At 43.5% G+C, this 12987-nt stretch overlaps 1 protein-coding gene across 10 annotated transcripts in view; it reads left to right on the top strand.

Annotated features, from left to right (window-relative positions):
• The window catches only part of RECQL5 (RecQ like helicase 5), a 39172-nt gene that overhangs the window by 2267 nt on the left and 23918 nt on the right, over nt 1-12987 (top strand). For 9 of the 10 annotated variants that reach the window (XM_030505789.1, XM_030505790.1, XM_030505791.1 and 6 more), the window contains exons 3-8: nt 98-219; nt 2023-2541; nt 3260-3365; nt 3734-3845; nt 6025-6187; nt 6544-6626. In XM_030505789.1, coding sequence (XP_030361649.1) covers nt 98-219; nt 2023-2541; nt 3260-3365; nt 3734-3845; nt 6025-6187; nt 6544-6626 — 1105 coding nt within the window. The remainder of the gene's footprint in view (nt 1-97; nt 220-2022; nt 2542-3259; nt 3366-3733; nt 3846-6024; nt 6188-6543; nt 6627-12987) is intronic. The other variant, XM_030505796.1, reaches the window with a different exon arrangement.

Genomic DNA, 12987 nt, shown 5'->3' on the forward strand with positions numbered 1-12987 from the left:
TCACAGATTACAAGCCCTTCTGCCCACCCCTCCAGTCAGAGTCCTGGGAGCTCACCACCACTCAGTAGCCTTGAGCTTTCTTTCGTTGTCTTTGCAGGCGAGAAGGATGTCTTTGTATGCATGCCCACAGGGGCAGGGAAATCCTTGTGCTACCAGCTTCCTGCAGTTCTGGCAGTGGGCATCACCATTGTCATTTCACCTCTGATTGCACTGATTCAGGTAACTGTCTCCTGTTAGCTGTGGAAAAGCGTCAGTGAAGGGGGTCGGGAGACTCTGGAGGCACAGCTGCCTCTTGTCTTTCTGTCCACGCGTCTCTGCTGTAGGCCTGCCTCGGGATTCTCTTGATGTTTTGAAACATCTCTTGATGTTTCCTTACCTTGGTGGTAGGTGAAGAGACTGCAACTTAGGTGAAGAGCAGAGTAACTCTGGTATGATAATATGCAATTTTTGTAAATGGATGTTTCTCTTCTTTAATAATAACCTAGTGTTTTTTATAACTGAGCCTTTCTCCATTTTCTCCAGTTGTCTTTTACCTCTGGTATGCTGTAGAGAAGCAACAGAGTACCTCAAATGGACCAAACTGGATCTTTCCCCAGAAGAAAACTGCCATTTTATTTATAAAGTAATAACTCCAGGAGGGATGAAGTTGCCTTTGAGGGCGTAATTTGTTCTGCATCAAAATGTCTTTCTGTTGCAGACAGTCTTTCTATCATGGGAAGAAGCTGGTTTAGCAGAGCTTCTCCTTGAGCACTCATGTCTGTGGATCCTTTTTAACCTGTATTTTACCTTTTCTACTTTTTCATCACCTGTTGGGAGACACACTTCCCTATAAGAGCAGCTGTAGCATTGCTTAGGCTTCTGTAAAGCATCTGTTAGCATTGCATGATAACCTGGTGTGGGCTGTGGTGGGCTGCTGGCCTGTGTTTTGTGGATTATTTTTATTAACTCCTTTGCAGTCTCAATGTAATGCACTTTAAAAGCAGGCTTGGAGATACATCTGAGAAGGTGTTATAAATAGCAAATTTGCTCCAAGTGTGAGGATTTCTGATTAAGCTCCAGCACAGACAATATTTTACTAGTGAAATGGAGGTTAAAAGAATTACCATTGCTAAGATTTGCAGGTGAAGCAGAATGTGTCAGAGTGATGAATAGGTTGAGATGGGCTCAGTGATTCTTAGGGAACAGAGCTGGAGTGAACCTTCAGAGGTCTTCTCATCAAGCCCTGAGATGGGGTGGCTATGCCTGAAATGATATATTTCAGTGTAGCCAAACTTCAAAAGCTTAGTCTGGGAGGTTCATATTAGTGAAGCCTGAGAGTTGACTTTGTGAACAGTGGATGTGAAATCAGTCACTGAAACCAGTTATTGAGTGAAATAATAAGGTACCTGTTTTTCAGGACTATTCATATCTTCTGAAATGTTATGTGCTGGTCAAGTGCGAGTAAACAGCGTAGTGTAGGGATGAGGAGGTGAATTTGTATGCCCAGTGTTTGTCTGGATGTGATGCCATGTTTTCTTCTTGGTTTTCCTGGCATGATTCTCATCAACAAACTTGGTTCTGTTGCAGTGGTGATTTGCATGATCCTTGTATTTTGTCCTATCTCAGCTGTTTTTATGACACCCTGTTGTTATTTTGGCATGAAATGCACTCTGTTACTGTAAGGTGGTCACATTCATTTTCCATCTGTGTCAACTTGATTGTGCCGGTAGCTTGTTTCAGCACACTTAGGGTTGTGATGAGTTATTTTGCACAGATCCCTCCTGGTGTTTCCTAACAGCAAAAAGGCTGTCTTAAAGGGAATGGAGGCACAAAACTGCAGTTGGATGGATCTGCTCACAGCCGAAGATAAAGGCTTCTAGAGTTAAAGTTCTAAATACCCAGACTATAGGTGTATGTTGTCCTGAGACTTGATTCTCAAGGTGGAAGTTGGGGCCTCACCTGCATGTCCCTAGTAGTCTTTCTTGTGCTGATGACTCTCTTTATTTCCATTTGCTTTTAATTTAATTTTAATTTTGTATTTAGGATCAAGTGGATCACTTGCTGGCTCTGAAGATCAAAGCCTGCTCTCTGAACTCCAAGCTTTCTGCCCAGGAAAAGAAGACCATCCTGGCTGACTTAGCAAGCGAGAAGCCCCAAGTAAAGCTCCTGTACATCACCCCAGAGATGGCAGCTGCCTCCTCCTTCCAACCTACGCTGAACTCTCTGGTGTCCCGAAAGCTCTTGTCCTACCTGATAATCGACGAAGCGCACTGCGTTTCCCAGTGGGGACACAATTTCCGACCTGACTACCTCCGGCTGGGCACCTTGCGCACTCGCGTACCCAATACACCATGTGTTGCCTTGACAGCCACTGCCACCAGGCAGGTCCAGGAGGACATTGTGGCAGTGCTCAAGCTAAAGCAGCCACTTTCCACATTTAAGACCCCTTGCTTCAGATCTAACTTGTTCTATGATGTGCAGTTCAAAGAGCTCTTGACCGATCCATACGCCAACTTGAAGGATTTCTGTCTGAAGGCACTTGAAGTGACAAACACCACTGGGGTAGGTCTTACATTTAAGGAAGAAGGCTAAACTGAACAAAATCTACCTTGATGGTCACTGACCTTGGTACGGCCCTGCAGGTCTGTGGCAGGGGAGGAGGAGGTCCCTGGAAGGAGGGTGCTCGTGTTTGTTCTAGTTTCTCTAGAAGTGGTCACATATGTTTTTTAGTTCCTCTAAGATAGATAGAATGTGAAGGCTGCATTCCTTTCAGAGGTGTCCTCAAAAAGCGGTTTGTCTAAAAGAAAGTGGATTAGGAATATGCGGCTAGCATTTGTCTTGATTTGTTATGACCGAGGCAATTATTGTATGTTTGATTGTGTTCTGTTTGTCTACTATGGTGAGGATGAACAGAAGCATTTGAAGTGTTGTGTTGAATTTCCTGCTCTGACACTAATTCCCAAAATAACTCTCAGCAAATTGGTTGTAGCCTCTGCACCCGAGTTTATTTGGACAGCAGAGGGAGACTGGTTCTTGCCTTCTGTCTACTGGGAGAGGATTGAGGGACCAGATTTGGTTGATGTTGGGCCTTGGAGGACTTGTAAGGAAACTGTCTTTATGTTTGGTTTACTTTTGTGCTGACACAGTATTTTCAGTTGCCAGGGAATCAGCTTGTAAAGAGATGAGCTTTGGACATTCCTCCTGTCTCTGCTATCCTAATACTGCAGCTTTATTGACTGGCTTCAGGCTGTGTTGTGGACTTTCTTTCCTGTCTGCCCAGGTGTACTCCGGTTGTGGCATTGTGTACTGCAGGATGCGGGATGTGTGTGACCAGCTGGCTATTGAGCTGAGCTACCGAGGAGTGAAAGCCAAGGCGTATCATGCAGGTACTGGAAGCTGCATCTGCATCTCTCAACAGCTGGTAGAACTGAACTGTACAATCCTTAAGGCCTGGATTGGGGCTGGCTAGGAAACAGCTTTCTAGCCATGGTCTGCAATGTGTCTGATGATCACGTGAGATAAGTTCTTCCACAGAACAGCATTCCCTTCACTCCAGAGCTGTTGGTTTTGTTGGCTCTTGCAAGGCCTAAATATAACTGCTTTTATCCCAGGAGGGAATTGGATTTTTCTCTTTGGAATAGAAACAGCTGCTGCTGTCTTAGGCAGGGGTTGGCTTGGAATGGGGGAATGGAGGAGGAATTTTATATTTTTTTTTTCCCTGTTGTTGTTTTCTTCCCATTTTTTCCCTTCCCAGGACTCAAGGCAGCGGACAGGACTTTAATTCAGAATGAGTGGATGGAGGAGAAGATCGCTGTTATTGTTGCAACCATCAGTTTTGGAATGGGAGTAGACAAAGCCAACGTCAGGTGTGGTAGGCTGAGCGTTGTGCCCTGCCCGAGTCTGAAACCTGAGCAGTGGGAAGGGAAAGCCTCAGTCTCTCTGTTACCTGACACATGCGACTCAAATGCCCCATGAACATCTGCTAAATCCACAAAAACAGAGCTGGAGGGTTTTTATCTTAGAATTAGCAAAAACAAACCTGGAAGGGTTTTACAAAGAAATTAAGAACAAGCCACCAGAGCTCCTCTTTGCCAGTCATCTTACAAACCAAGAAGACTGGATGAATGCTTTTTTATTTTACCATACCCTCCAGGGTTTCAAAAGAAGCCATCTTGATGCAGCCACAGCTGTTCCTTTCACTTCTCTTAGTGCAATAGTTGCTGTTAAAAAGCAGTGGGAAGAAAATCTGCACCTAAAATAATTCATACACCCTCTATTAAAATGGTCAGAGCCAACTCTTTTTTAGACATCTCTTTTTGCAATGCAATGGGGGGAAAAATAAAGCAGTTCACAAATGGCAATAACCATATAAAAATACAGCTCTAGTCCAAGGATAAAACTTTGCACATGGTTTCAATTGCTGTTCCTCTGGGACTTCTGTCACCATAATCGCTCTGTGTTGCTAGAACTCCTGCACTGCACTCTAGCTGTGCTGAGTTGGTATTGTGAGCTCTGATCGCTTAGCAGAGAGTAATTCAGGTGCAGCTCACACAACTCCCTACACAGACCTGATCTTTACTCTAAAATCCACGTAAAGTGATTGCTCTGACCACTGTGGGAGAGGGGCAGGACAGCAGTGAGACAGTTGCATCAGTTCACAATTGTGCCATCCTTCTGTGTCCCTGTGCTGCCGGGTAACAAGATCCCATAGCAATGACAGACTGTTTTGCTGCTTTGATGCGTGTGACCCAGGAGAGAAATGAGAAGTTTCTTAGGACAGCAGCATGAATTAATGACCTGCTGAAGCCACCCTGTCCTGTTCAGGACAGTGGCTGTTAAAAAAAGCAGAGTAACTGGAACACATAGGGCTGGTTGAGAGTGAAATGTAGCTGAAACATTCTTATAATCTGGTTAGTTTCTAAAGAACAGAGTTAAAATGACTTTTTACAGGATGTTTTTAAATAGTTTAAAGGACATTATACCTGAGCCTAGGCAACAAGTGACTGCTGCTTAGCCTTCACTCTGTTGGCAGAGTTCTGAGCATTCATGCATATGTTATCGAGTAAGATCAGGTCTGACAACTTCTGGAGGTGACTCTTCTGCACAAAAGGGAAAACAGGTGGTGTCTCTTTTTCTGATGGAATCAGCTCCTTTCTGCTAATTCAGTTTTGCTTGAGATTATCAATTGCTTCAGTAAGCTTTCTGATGGGGATTAAATGTGTAAAGCTCTGATGCTCCCTGCCTGGCCTGTTCTGGAGTGTTTGTGTTTCTTCAAACATGTTTGCCTGCTTTTGTCATTGAATCTTTTGCCACACCCTTATGTGTCATACCTGCCCTGGGACATGCTGGTTTGGAGGCAGGCTGGGATTTAAAACATTGGCAGTGTAACTGTCCTGTGAAATCCTCTCAATGCATGTAGAAGCTGAATTGCCAAATAGTCAGGTACAAGCAGGTTTAAAGCAGTGGTGTGTTGAAAACATTCGGTCAGAGATTACATGAAGTTTAGCAATGATTCTATACTTGTATTGTCTGGCTAGGAAGGAAAGAAGGATACCTTCATCTACAGGTGAGCTTGGTATGACAGAATTTCCCATGCAGGCTTTGTTGGCAAAAAATTGTCTTTTAAATTGAGTATTTCAGAATGTGTTCTACAATGTTCTAATTGTGTTCCACAAAATAAATAGGACTTTTTTATTAGTGCTGTACTTCATGGTAAAATCTCCCAAACTCTGTAATTCAATGTCCTTATTCTCAGTCTTCATAGCTGTACAATTCTATGCACATGTGGGATATTCACATGCTTGTCCTTTTCCATCCATTTGAAGTAACATCCTGCTCACATGCTGTTCTGGTGCATTGTTTTTCTTATAGCCCAGCTGTTTTCCTTGTGTCTCATGTTAAGAAGACTTACATTTCTGTGTGCAAAATCCCTTGCTCTGCTGCCCTGTATTTTACTGTTGTTGATGTCCACAAATAAAACCATTGTGTATGAAGTGATCCGAGAAACCTGCAGGCTTATGTTTCCTTTTGTCTTATCCCGTGCAGATTTGTTGCCCATTGGAATATTGCTAAGTCAATGGCTGGATATTACCAAGAGTCTGGCAGAGCTGGGCGAGATGGGAAGCCATCCCGCTGTCGCCTCTATTACTCAAGACATGAGCGGGATCAAGTCAGCTTCCTGATTAAGAAGGAGCTCTCTAACATCCAGGTAAGATCTGCGGAATAGTACCCGCCTGCCTAGAGATGCTGCTGCCTTTGCTCTGATCTGGTTTGCCTGCAGTAACCTTGGAATATGCAAAGATGAAATGAGTTTTTCTGGGTCTTGAGCTGTCAGTAGCCCTGTTTCAAGGGATAGCAGAGAGGAGTGAAGCAGAAAGGGAAAGGGCTACATCTCCAGCTCTATTAGGGAGGCATGGGTGAGCAGAAGACTGGAACAGAGACAGGGTGGTGTCTATACGTGTTTGCTGGATTGATCGGAAGGGTTGGATTTAGTTGTCACTAGAGTTACTTTATCTGTTTATATTTAAATTTAAGACTATAGTTATTGTCCCCTTTCACTTCCAGGAAAAAAAAGGCACCTTAAAAGAATCTGACAAAGCTGTGATGACAGCTTTTGATGCCATCGTGAGCTTCTGTGAGGAGCTGGGGTGAGTGCACTTCTTTCAAACACTGTTTAATGTTGGGGAAACCATGCTCTGTCCCTTCCAGGGCTCTGTTATTCCTGAGAACTTGCATGTCCAGGAAGAAGAAAATACTGAATGAATTGCCTGGTATTTTGCTGTCTGAACTGAGGAAGGTGTCCCTGAGACATCTCTCTCTCACTCCCGCCTCTCAGATAACTGGTATGTTGGTCTTGGAGCCTAAGTGATGTGGTGATGTTAAACTATAATTCCTATGGCTATGAATTTTACTATGTTATGTTCTGTCTTTGATGATGGGCTGACTTGGTTGCATTTGCTTTTGTTTTGACTCTTTCCTCCTTCACTACATTATCTCTGTTCTAAAGAGATAGGCAGCCTAATTAGCATGGGATGGAAGCATTTAGATTTAATGTTTCTCTAAACCTCAGTGTCTCCACTCTGCAAAGAACATGGTATCCGTGATTCTTATTGACCTTAGAAGGAGCCAGTGGTGCTTACAATGTTTCAGAAACAGGCCCAAATTATGGATGTCTCCAGTCTAAATGCAGAGTAGCAACAGCAATGTGAATTGTTTAGGTTATGACTTGTAAACTGTAATTGTACTAATTGCTATTCCATGCTGGATAAGACATCAAGGCTATAATTTTGCCAGTAAGAGTGTAGTCCGTGTTCACTAACTGAAAACATCAACGTGTGTCTTGCTTTCAAGTCTGCATTTTGTTTCATTTTTCACACCTGTGTTTAGGACAACTTTTTCAGTGTGACTGTGACACGTCGTGCTTTTCTGATGTCCTGCTGAGCATGTGCTCTCTTTGCGGTCATGCTTGGTAAACGAATCCTGTTTTATGGGGTTGCTCCAAGAAAGTTTTGTTTGTACTAAAGTATGGCACAATACTGAGTCCTGGGGCATTTGAAGGAGCACCTCTTTGCCCAAAGTCAAGGTGATTCTGGGAATCACAACTCGTAGTTGTGATTGCTAGTTGTCTTGCTGTTTAGTTTGATACACTTACTTTAAGCAGCTCTGTTCCTTCTGGTGTGTGTTACTAGCTAACAGCAAGAGTGGCCAGATGGTTGTTTGTGTCTGGGGTTTGCATAATCTGAGAGGCAGCTGTATCTATCTGGTTAGATGTTAACCTTAGGAAGCTTTGTCTTGGTACCTATTTCTCCTTGATTCCTAAGCTGTTTAGCAGCAGTTAGTCAGGACAGTCACTTCCTGGAATGGACACTAGTGCCATAAGAACTGGACTGGGATCACTGGACTAACCTTGCACAAACCAGAAGCAGGGGTCCCAGGACATTCCAGGGTGGTGTGCCAGTGAGGGCATGAGTTGGGCTCCATGTTACTGTCTTATTGCATCTCCTACTTCATGCATGCTGTAAAGAGCCTGACTGCTGTCTCAAGTGAGGACTTTCTCTAGAGTTGCACATCAGCAATGAGGCAGTAACTAGGCAAGGATAGAAAGAAAACATTCTCCTTGCTCAGATGAATACTAACAGAGACAGGATTTCACTGGGAGAGATTTCTGTAGGGGAATATCTCTGCCCTAATTAGAAATCACCTTTTTTGTACTTTTTTTCTTCCCTCCCCCAGTCTGGTACATTCTTTCTACTGTATAACATGCTGTATGCATCCCAGAGTAACATATCACAGCACCACTGGCTAGCTTCCCTCTTTGTAACTGAACAGGAGACTAAGATTCTATGTAAAGGAACACCACATTGCATTTCTTTTTTACATTTTGAATTAATACAGTTCTATTCATGTTTGCCTTCACTGTTTGGATAGTGAAACTCAGACCTTGCAAGATTCTAAATAGGAACAAATAAAGACAGACTTGCATGTTGGGAAGGATTTTTGCATAGTATATTTAGGCTTTTGTCCAAGTATGACAGGAGAACAATGGTATAAGCTGTTTTGGAGAGTGTGTTTGGGCAAAGCTTTTGCTCATCAGAGTTTCCTGTTCCCCATTTGCAAGGTGGGAAAAAAACCAACCCTGTAACTGCAGCAGTGGAAGACATCTTTATCAGTTTTAGGTGGTAGCTGACCATTTGCCTGTAACCACTGGTTTTGCTTGAAAGATGAAAATCAGGCAGAGGTGAGCTGACTGGTATTTGTCTAGTCGCGCAGTTCCTGAATGCAGATAGCCTTAGGTGTTGAGTTTGCTGTGGACTTGCAGAGCAGCTTGCTGGCAGTGGTGCGTTCTCTTGATGCAGGGAAGTTGCATGGGGAGAAATAACCACCCAGGGAGAGAAGAGGGCATGAGAGAAGATGATGTTCTATGAACAACACAATTAGGTTGTAGCTGGGCTGATTCTGGCTTAGTGTAGGGCTCCAAGTACAGTGTCTGAACTTTGCTATTTATACCCCGCTTTGTACCTTGGGGATGAGCAGCACCCAAAGATGGCAGCAAATAAAAGGAGACCAACAAAAACAAGACAGAAGATGCCAATCACCACTAGCCCTCCAAGAGCCCAGTCACTTGTTTCAATCAGTCTCTTTAGGTCTTCCAGAGCTGAGGATGCCTCTTGTACTGACGACATGTTGGCTTCCACCCTGCCAGAGATAAACAAGGACAATATCAGCTGTTGGTGTGTCCTCTCTGTGCTCTGAGCCCCACTCCCCAAAGCAGTACAGGCATGCATGTTCTCTGTGCCTGCAGCACCCCTCTTCCAAAAGGGAGAGTCACAGCAATGGGAGCATAAACCAGAAGAAAGGTAGCTGAGGCCACTTTCACAATCAGATCTACAGAGATGTAATGAGGAAAGGTTCTGGCTTTACAAGATTTTGGCAGTTGAGATTTATTTTAATCACAGTTTATCAATATTTTTAATAATATAGTGTCTCTCCCAGCATGTTCAGTATGAACCCTTCATCTCTGTCAACTGTACAGCCTATACGTGAAGGACAAGTGTTCAGTGGGAGAACTTCTTTGCTGCCATTGGAAAGATCTCTAAAAGGGAGGTAAAGTCTGAGAACGCACTGCAGATTAAACGAACACTTACTTGAAACCAACTAACCAAAAAAACCCATGAAAAATAAGCAAAGTTTTTCATGTCCAACTTGTGCTGCTGCAGGGCTTAGAGTAGTTATGCAAAAAGGACTCCTGCTAAGGGAGTTTGCTTTAGTAACACTTTCTGTTACTCTGCCATAGAAGCATATTTTTCTCCCATGCAGTACTTGGGTCCACCAATAATTCAAACTACCCACTGTAGAACTCAGTGGGTTCTACAGATTTGCTCTTTCACTGGTACTTTGCATAAGACTTTGTCATAGCTTTCTAGAGAATACTCAGCATCTCTCTGCAAGCATCTTGTGGTTTTACTAAAGCTTCCTTGCTTCTCAAGGGAAAAGATGGATTATTCCTCATGCTTTCTCAGAAATATGACTGTGCAGCCCTAATACATTAAGGGAGGTCCGTTATTTTTGAAAACTTGTTTGACTTGCTTCCCGTTATGTCTGCATCCTTAATACTATAAGGAGAGTGTGTTCCATCCTTGCCAAATACATTTGACTAGGAGCACACTTCAGTTTGCTGAAGCTTTTGTTTCTTTCTCAGCAGCCAAATATATTCAGTTCATGTGGTGTTTTCTGGAATGGTGGCAGGTCACCATGCCAGGCTCTAACCAACAGGCATATGGGACATGAAGATGGTTCCGGATAGCTTGCTTTGCCTTTAAAAAGGAGTCGGTCTAGATACTAGTTCTGTAGACCCAAAGGCAGAAACCCTATGTGACTGTCCACCCTAGAAAGTTCTCTTCTCTTTTGCTAACCACAGTTAATCTCCTGAAACAGGAAAGCTGTATGCAAGTTTATAAATACCTGAAGCTGTTGTGTTTGTAGGAGGTGTTTCTTCTGGTCCTCTGCATCCCCTCCAAGTGATCTTGGCCTGTGGGGAAGAACTCTCTTGCTGCACCTGGAGATTGCAGAGCCAGCATGGAAGGTGCCTGTTTGTACTACAGTCAATGATTAACAGCTGACTTGCCTGCAAAGGTGTGGCTAATCCTGTCAAAGCCCTTGAGCCTGGTTGAAAAGACGTTCTTTCCTCTCCACGGCTTTATTTACTCATGCACGTGTTCTAGTGCTTGTAAAGGCTCATGATGCCCTCTGACTGGGGAAGGCTGCAGTGGAGAGAAGAGGCTTTTGTTGGATCCTGAGTGGATCTGTATTGTAAGCTCTGTTAGGAGACCACCATATTTAAAATGACTGTGAACAAGACTGCCCTCCAGTTCAAAACTCATTGCGAGAGTTTGGGTGTATAAACACATTACAGAGCCTTGCATTGCTGTTAGCTGCAATAAAACTGACTCCCTTTTGCTTTCCTAACTGAAGAAGACCAGAAGGATGGTGCTGGAGAGAGGTGGGACGGGAGGAGGCAGAGAACGTGGTGTGTGAGATTGTGCCTGTGTAAAAGGAAACTATTTTTCACAAGCCAATCAAATCACTTTGAAACCAGAGGGATGATGTTACCTGATAGAAGCTATTCCATCAAGTCATCAGTAGAACTTCAGCAGTCTCTGCTGGAGAGGCTGGCCTCTTGTCTCTTTTAGGTTCTTCAGGGAATTATTTCAACACTTACATCATTATAGCTGAAGTAACTATATTCCCTTGCAATTCCTTCTAGGCTTACTCAGGCTTTTGCAACATGTACAGAAGTTGCCGTATTTGAAGCAGTCTCACCTTAGTCTTGTGCTTTTCTGGATCTCCCTCTGCGTTTTGAAACTGAGAGGATGGATCTATCCTCAGTAGTGCTCAGGGCATTCCAGGGCCCTTTGTGTGGGTAATGATTGAAACCAAACCCACAAAAGCATGTGTGAGTGGTGAGTAGGGACCCAGAGGCTGGCATATTCCTAGTCAACAGAAACTGAAGAACTGTAGTAAGCTGGGATTTGCTGGGCATCTTTCAGGCCAACCTGATCTGTTGCATGCAGGCAGGTGGCAGAGCCCACCCAACCCAGGCCAGCAATGGGCATAACTAAACACCAAGTGTAGGAATAGTCCAGCTGCAAGCAATTGTACAAAATGGTACAAAGCAGAACATTAGGCCTGTGAGGTCCAGGCAAGTATGTAGAAATTGGTCCAGGGACTTCTCCTCTACGTAGTGACTGCTCCTCTGCTCCAGAAAGCTACATGAATTCTTTAGAGAATTGCTTAATTTTCTCTCCTTAAGTGTTGTGTTTAGTCTCTGTTTCTAATTGAGGAACTTACAAAAGCAGAAATAAGACAGGAGCCCTTTCTCTTGTCCTCCTGCCTGCTATCTCTCAGTGGTTTGTCTTGTAAAACCACTGGGAAATGTGTATTTGTAGCTTTTCCTGTTGAGATAAGGCCTGGCAGCTTGTTCCTAGTGACATCAAGCTGTCAGTTGTTGGTATGTGTCTAGCCTGCTGAGCTTCCTCCTGGCTTAGCACAGGCTGGTTCTGTGCTGCTGTAGCATTTCTCAGTGGGATTCTGTTAATTCCTGTAGCTATGACTCTCTAGCATAAGCTAGGAAAGAAGGTAAGCTCTGTGCTTTCACAGGTCTCGTGATTTAAGTTAGATCCAGAAATGTCTGTTGAGTCTGTCTCCTGCAAAAGAGGTTCTGGGACTTCATGTTGCCTTGATTGCCACTTGTTTGTAAGTGAAATGAGCAAAGCTATATCTGACAGAGAGGTTTGTGTGATATATCTCTGAATGTTGGTTAGAGTAAATTGATGCCATGCTTGAGCTTATCCTACCCTATCCTACCCTTACCTACCCTATTTATTGGTCTGGAGTGAAAGCTCTGGGGCAGCACAATAAAGGCCAGCACTTTCTTTGTCTCAGTGTAACTGTGTGTGCAGTAGCTCATACTAGGGCAGTCTTCTGTTGGCAGTTGTCAAGTTGGGGCTCAAATATTTATGCTCTAAGGAACAGCCTTATTTTCTGCTGGAAGTTTTTATTAATCCAAAAGTAACGGTAATTCGAGGAATTTTTTTTTCTTAATTTTTAGCCTATTCTCTGTGTCGCTGCCACAGCTGTATCCCAATGGGCAGCAGTACAAAAATGCAAAATACCTACATCTCGTTTCTTTGCAAAAATTAAATATATGAGGATGTAGTGGTGGAATGTGCTTTTTACTGATCTGGGTGCACGTGTCAGAGAAAAGAGGTTTCTTTACAAAGTTTTCAATTTTTTTGTTCCTTTTGAAGTGTGAAGAATATTTAAAAGCCTATGGTTATAAATTTAATTCTTTTCTCTAGAGAGCTAGATGCTGGCTCTGGTATATACATGTGCAATCCCTTTGATTCCTCTACACTTAGCAATTGGGATACAAGGGTGAAAGATAACTTATCTATATGCCTTCTCATAAAGGTGGTTGGTTTCACATTTGGGGCTGAAAGACCAGTGGTT

The sequence above is a fragment of the Strigops habroptila genome, chromosome 14 (genome assembly GCF_004027225.2).
Source record: "Strigops habroptila isolate Jane chromosome 14, bStrHab1.2.pri, whole genome shotgun sequence".
NCBI lineage: Eukaryota > Metazoa > Chordata > Aves > Psittaciformes > Psittacidae > Strigops > Strigops habroptila.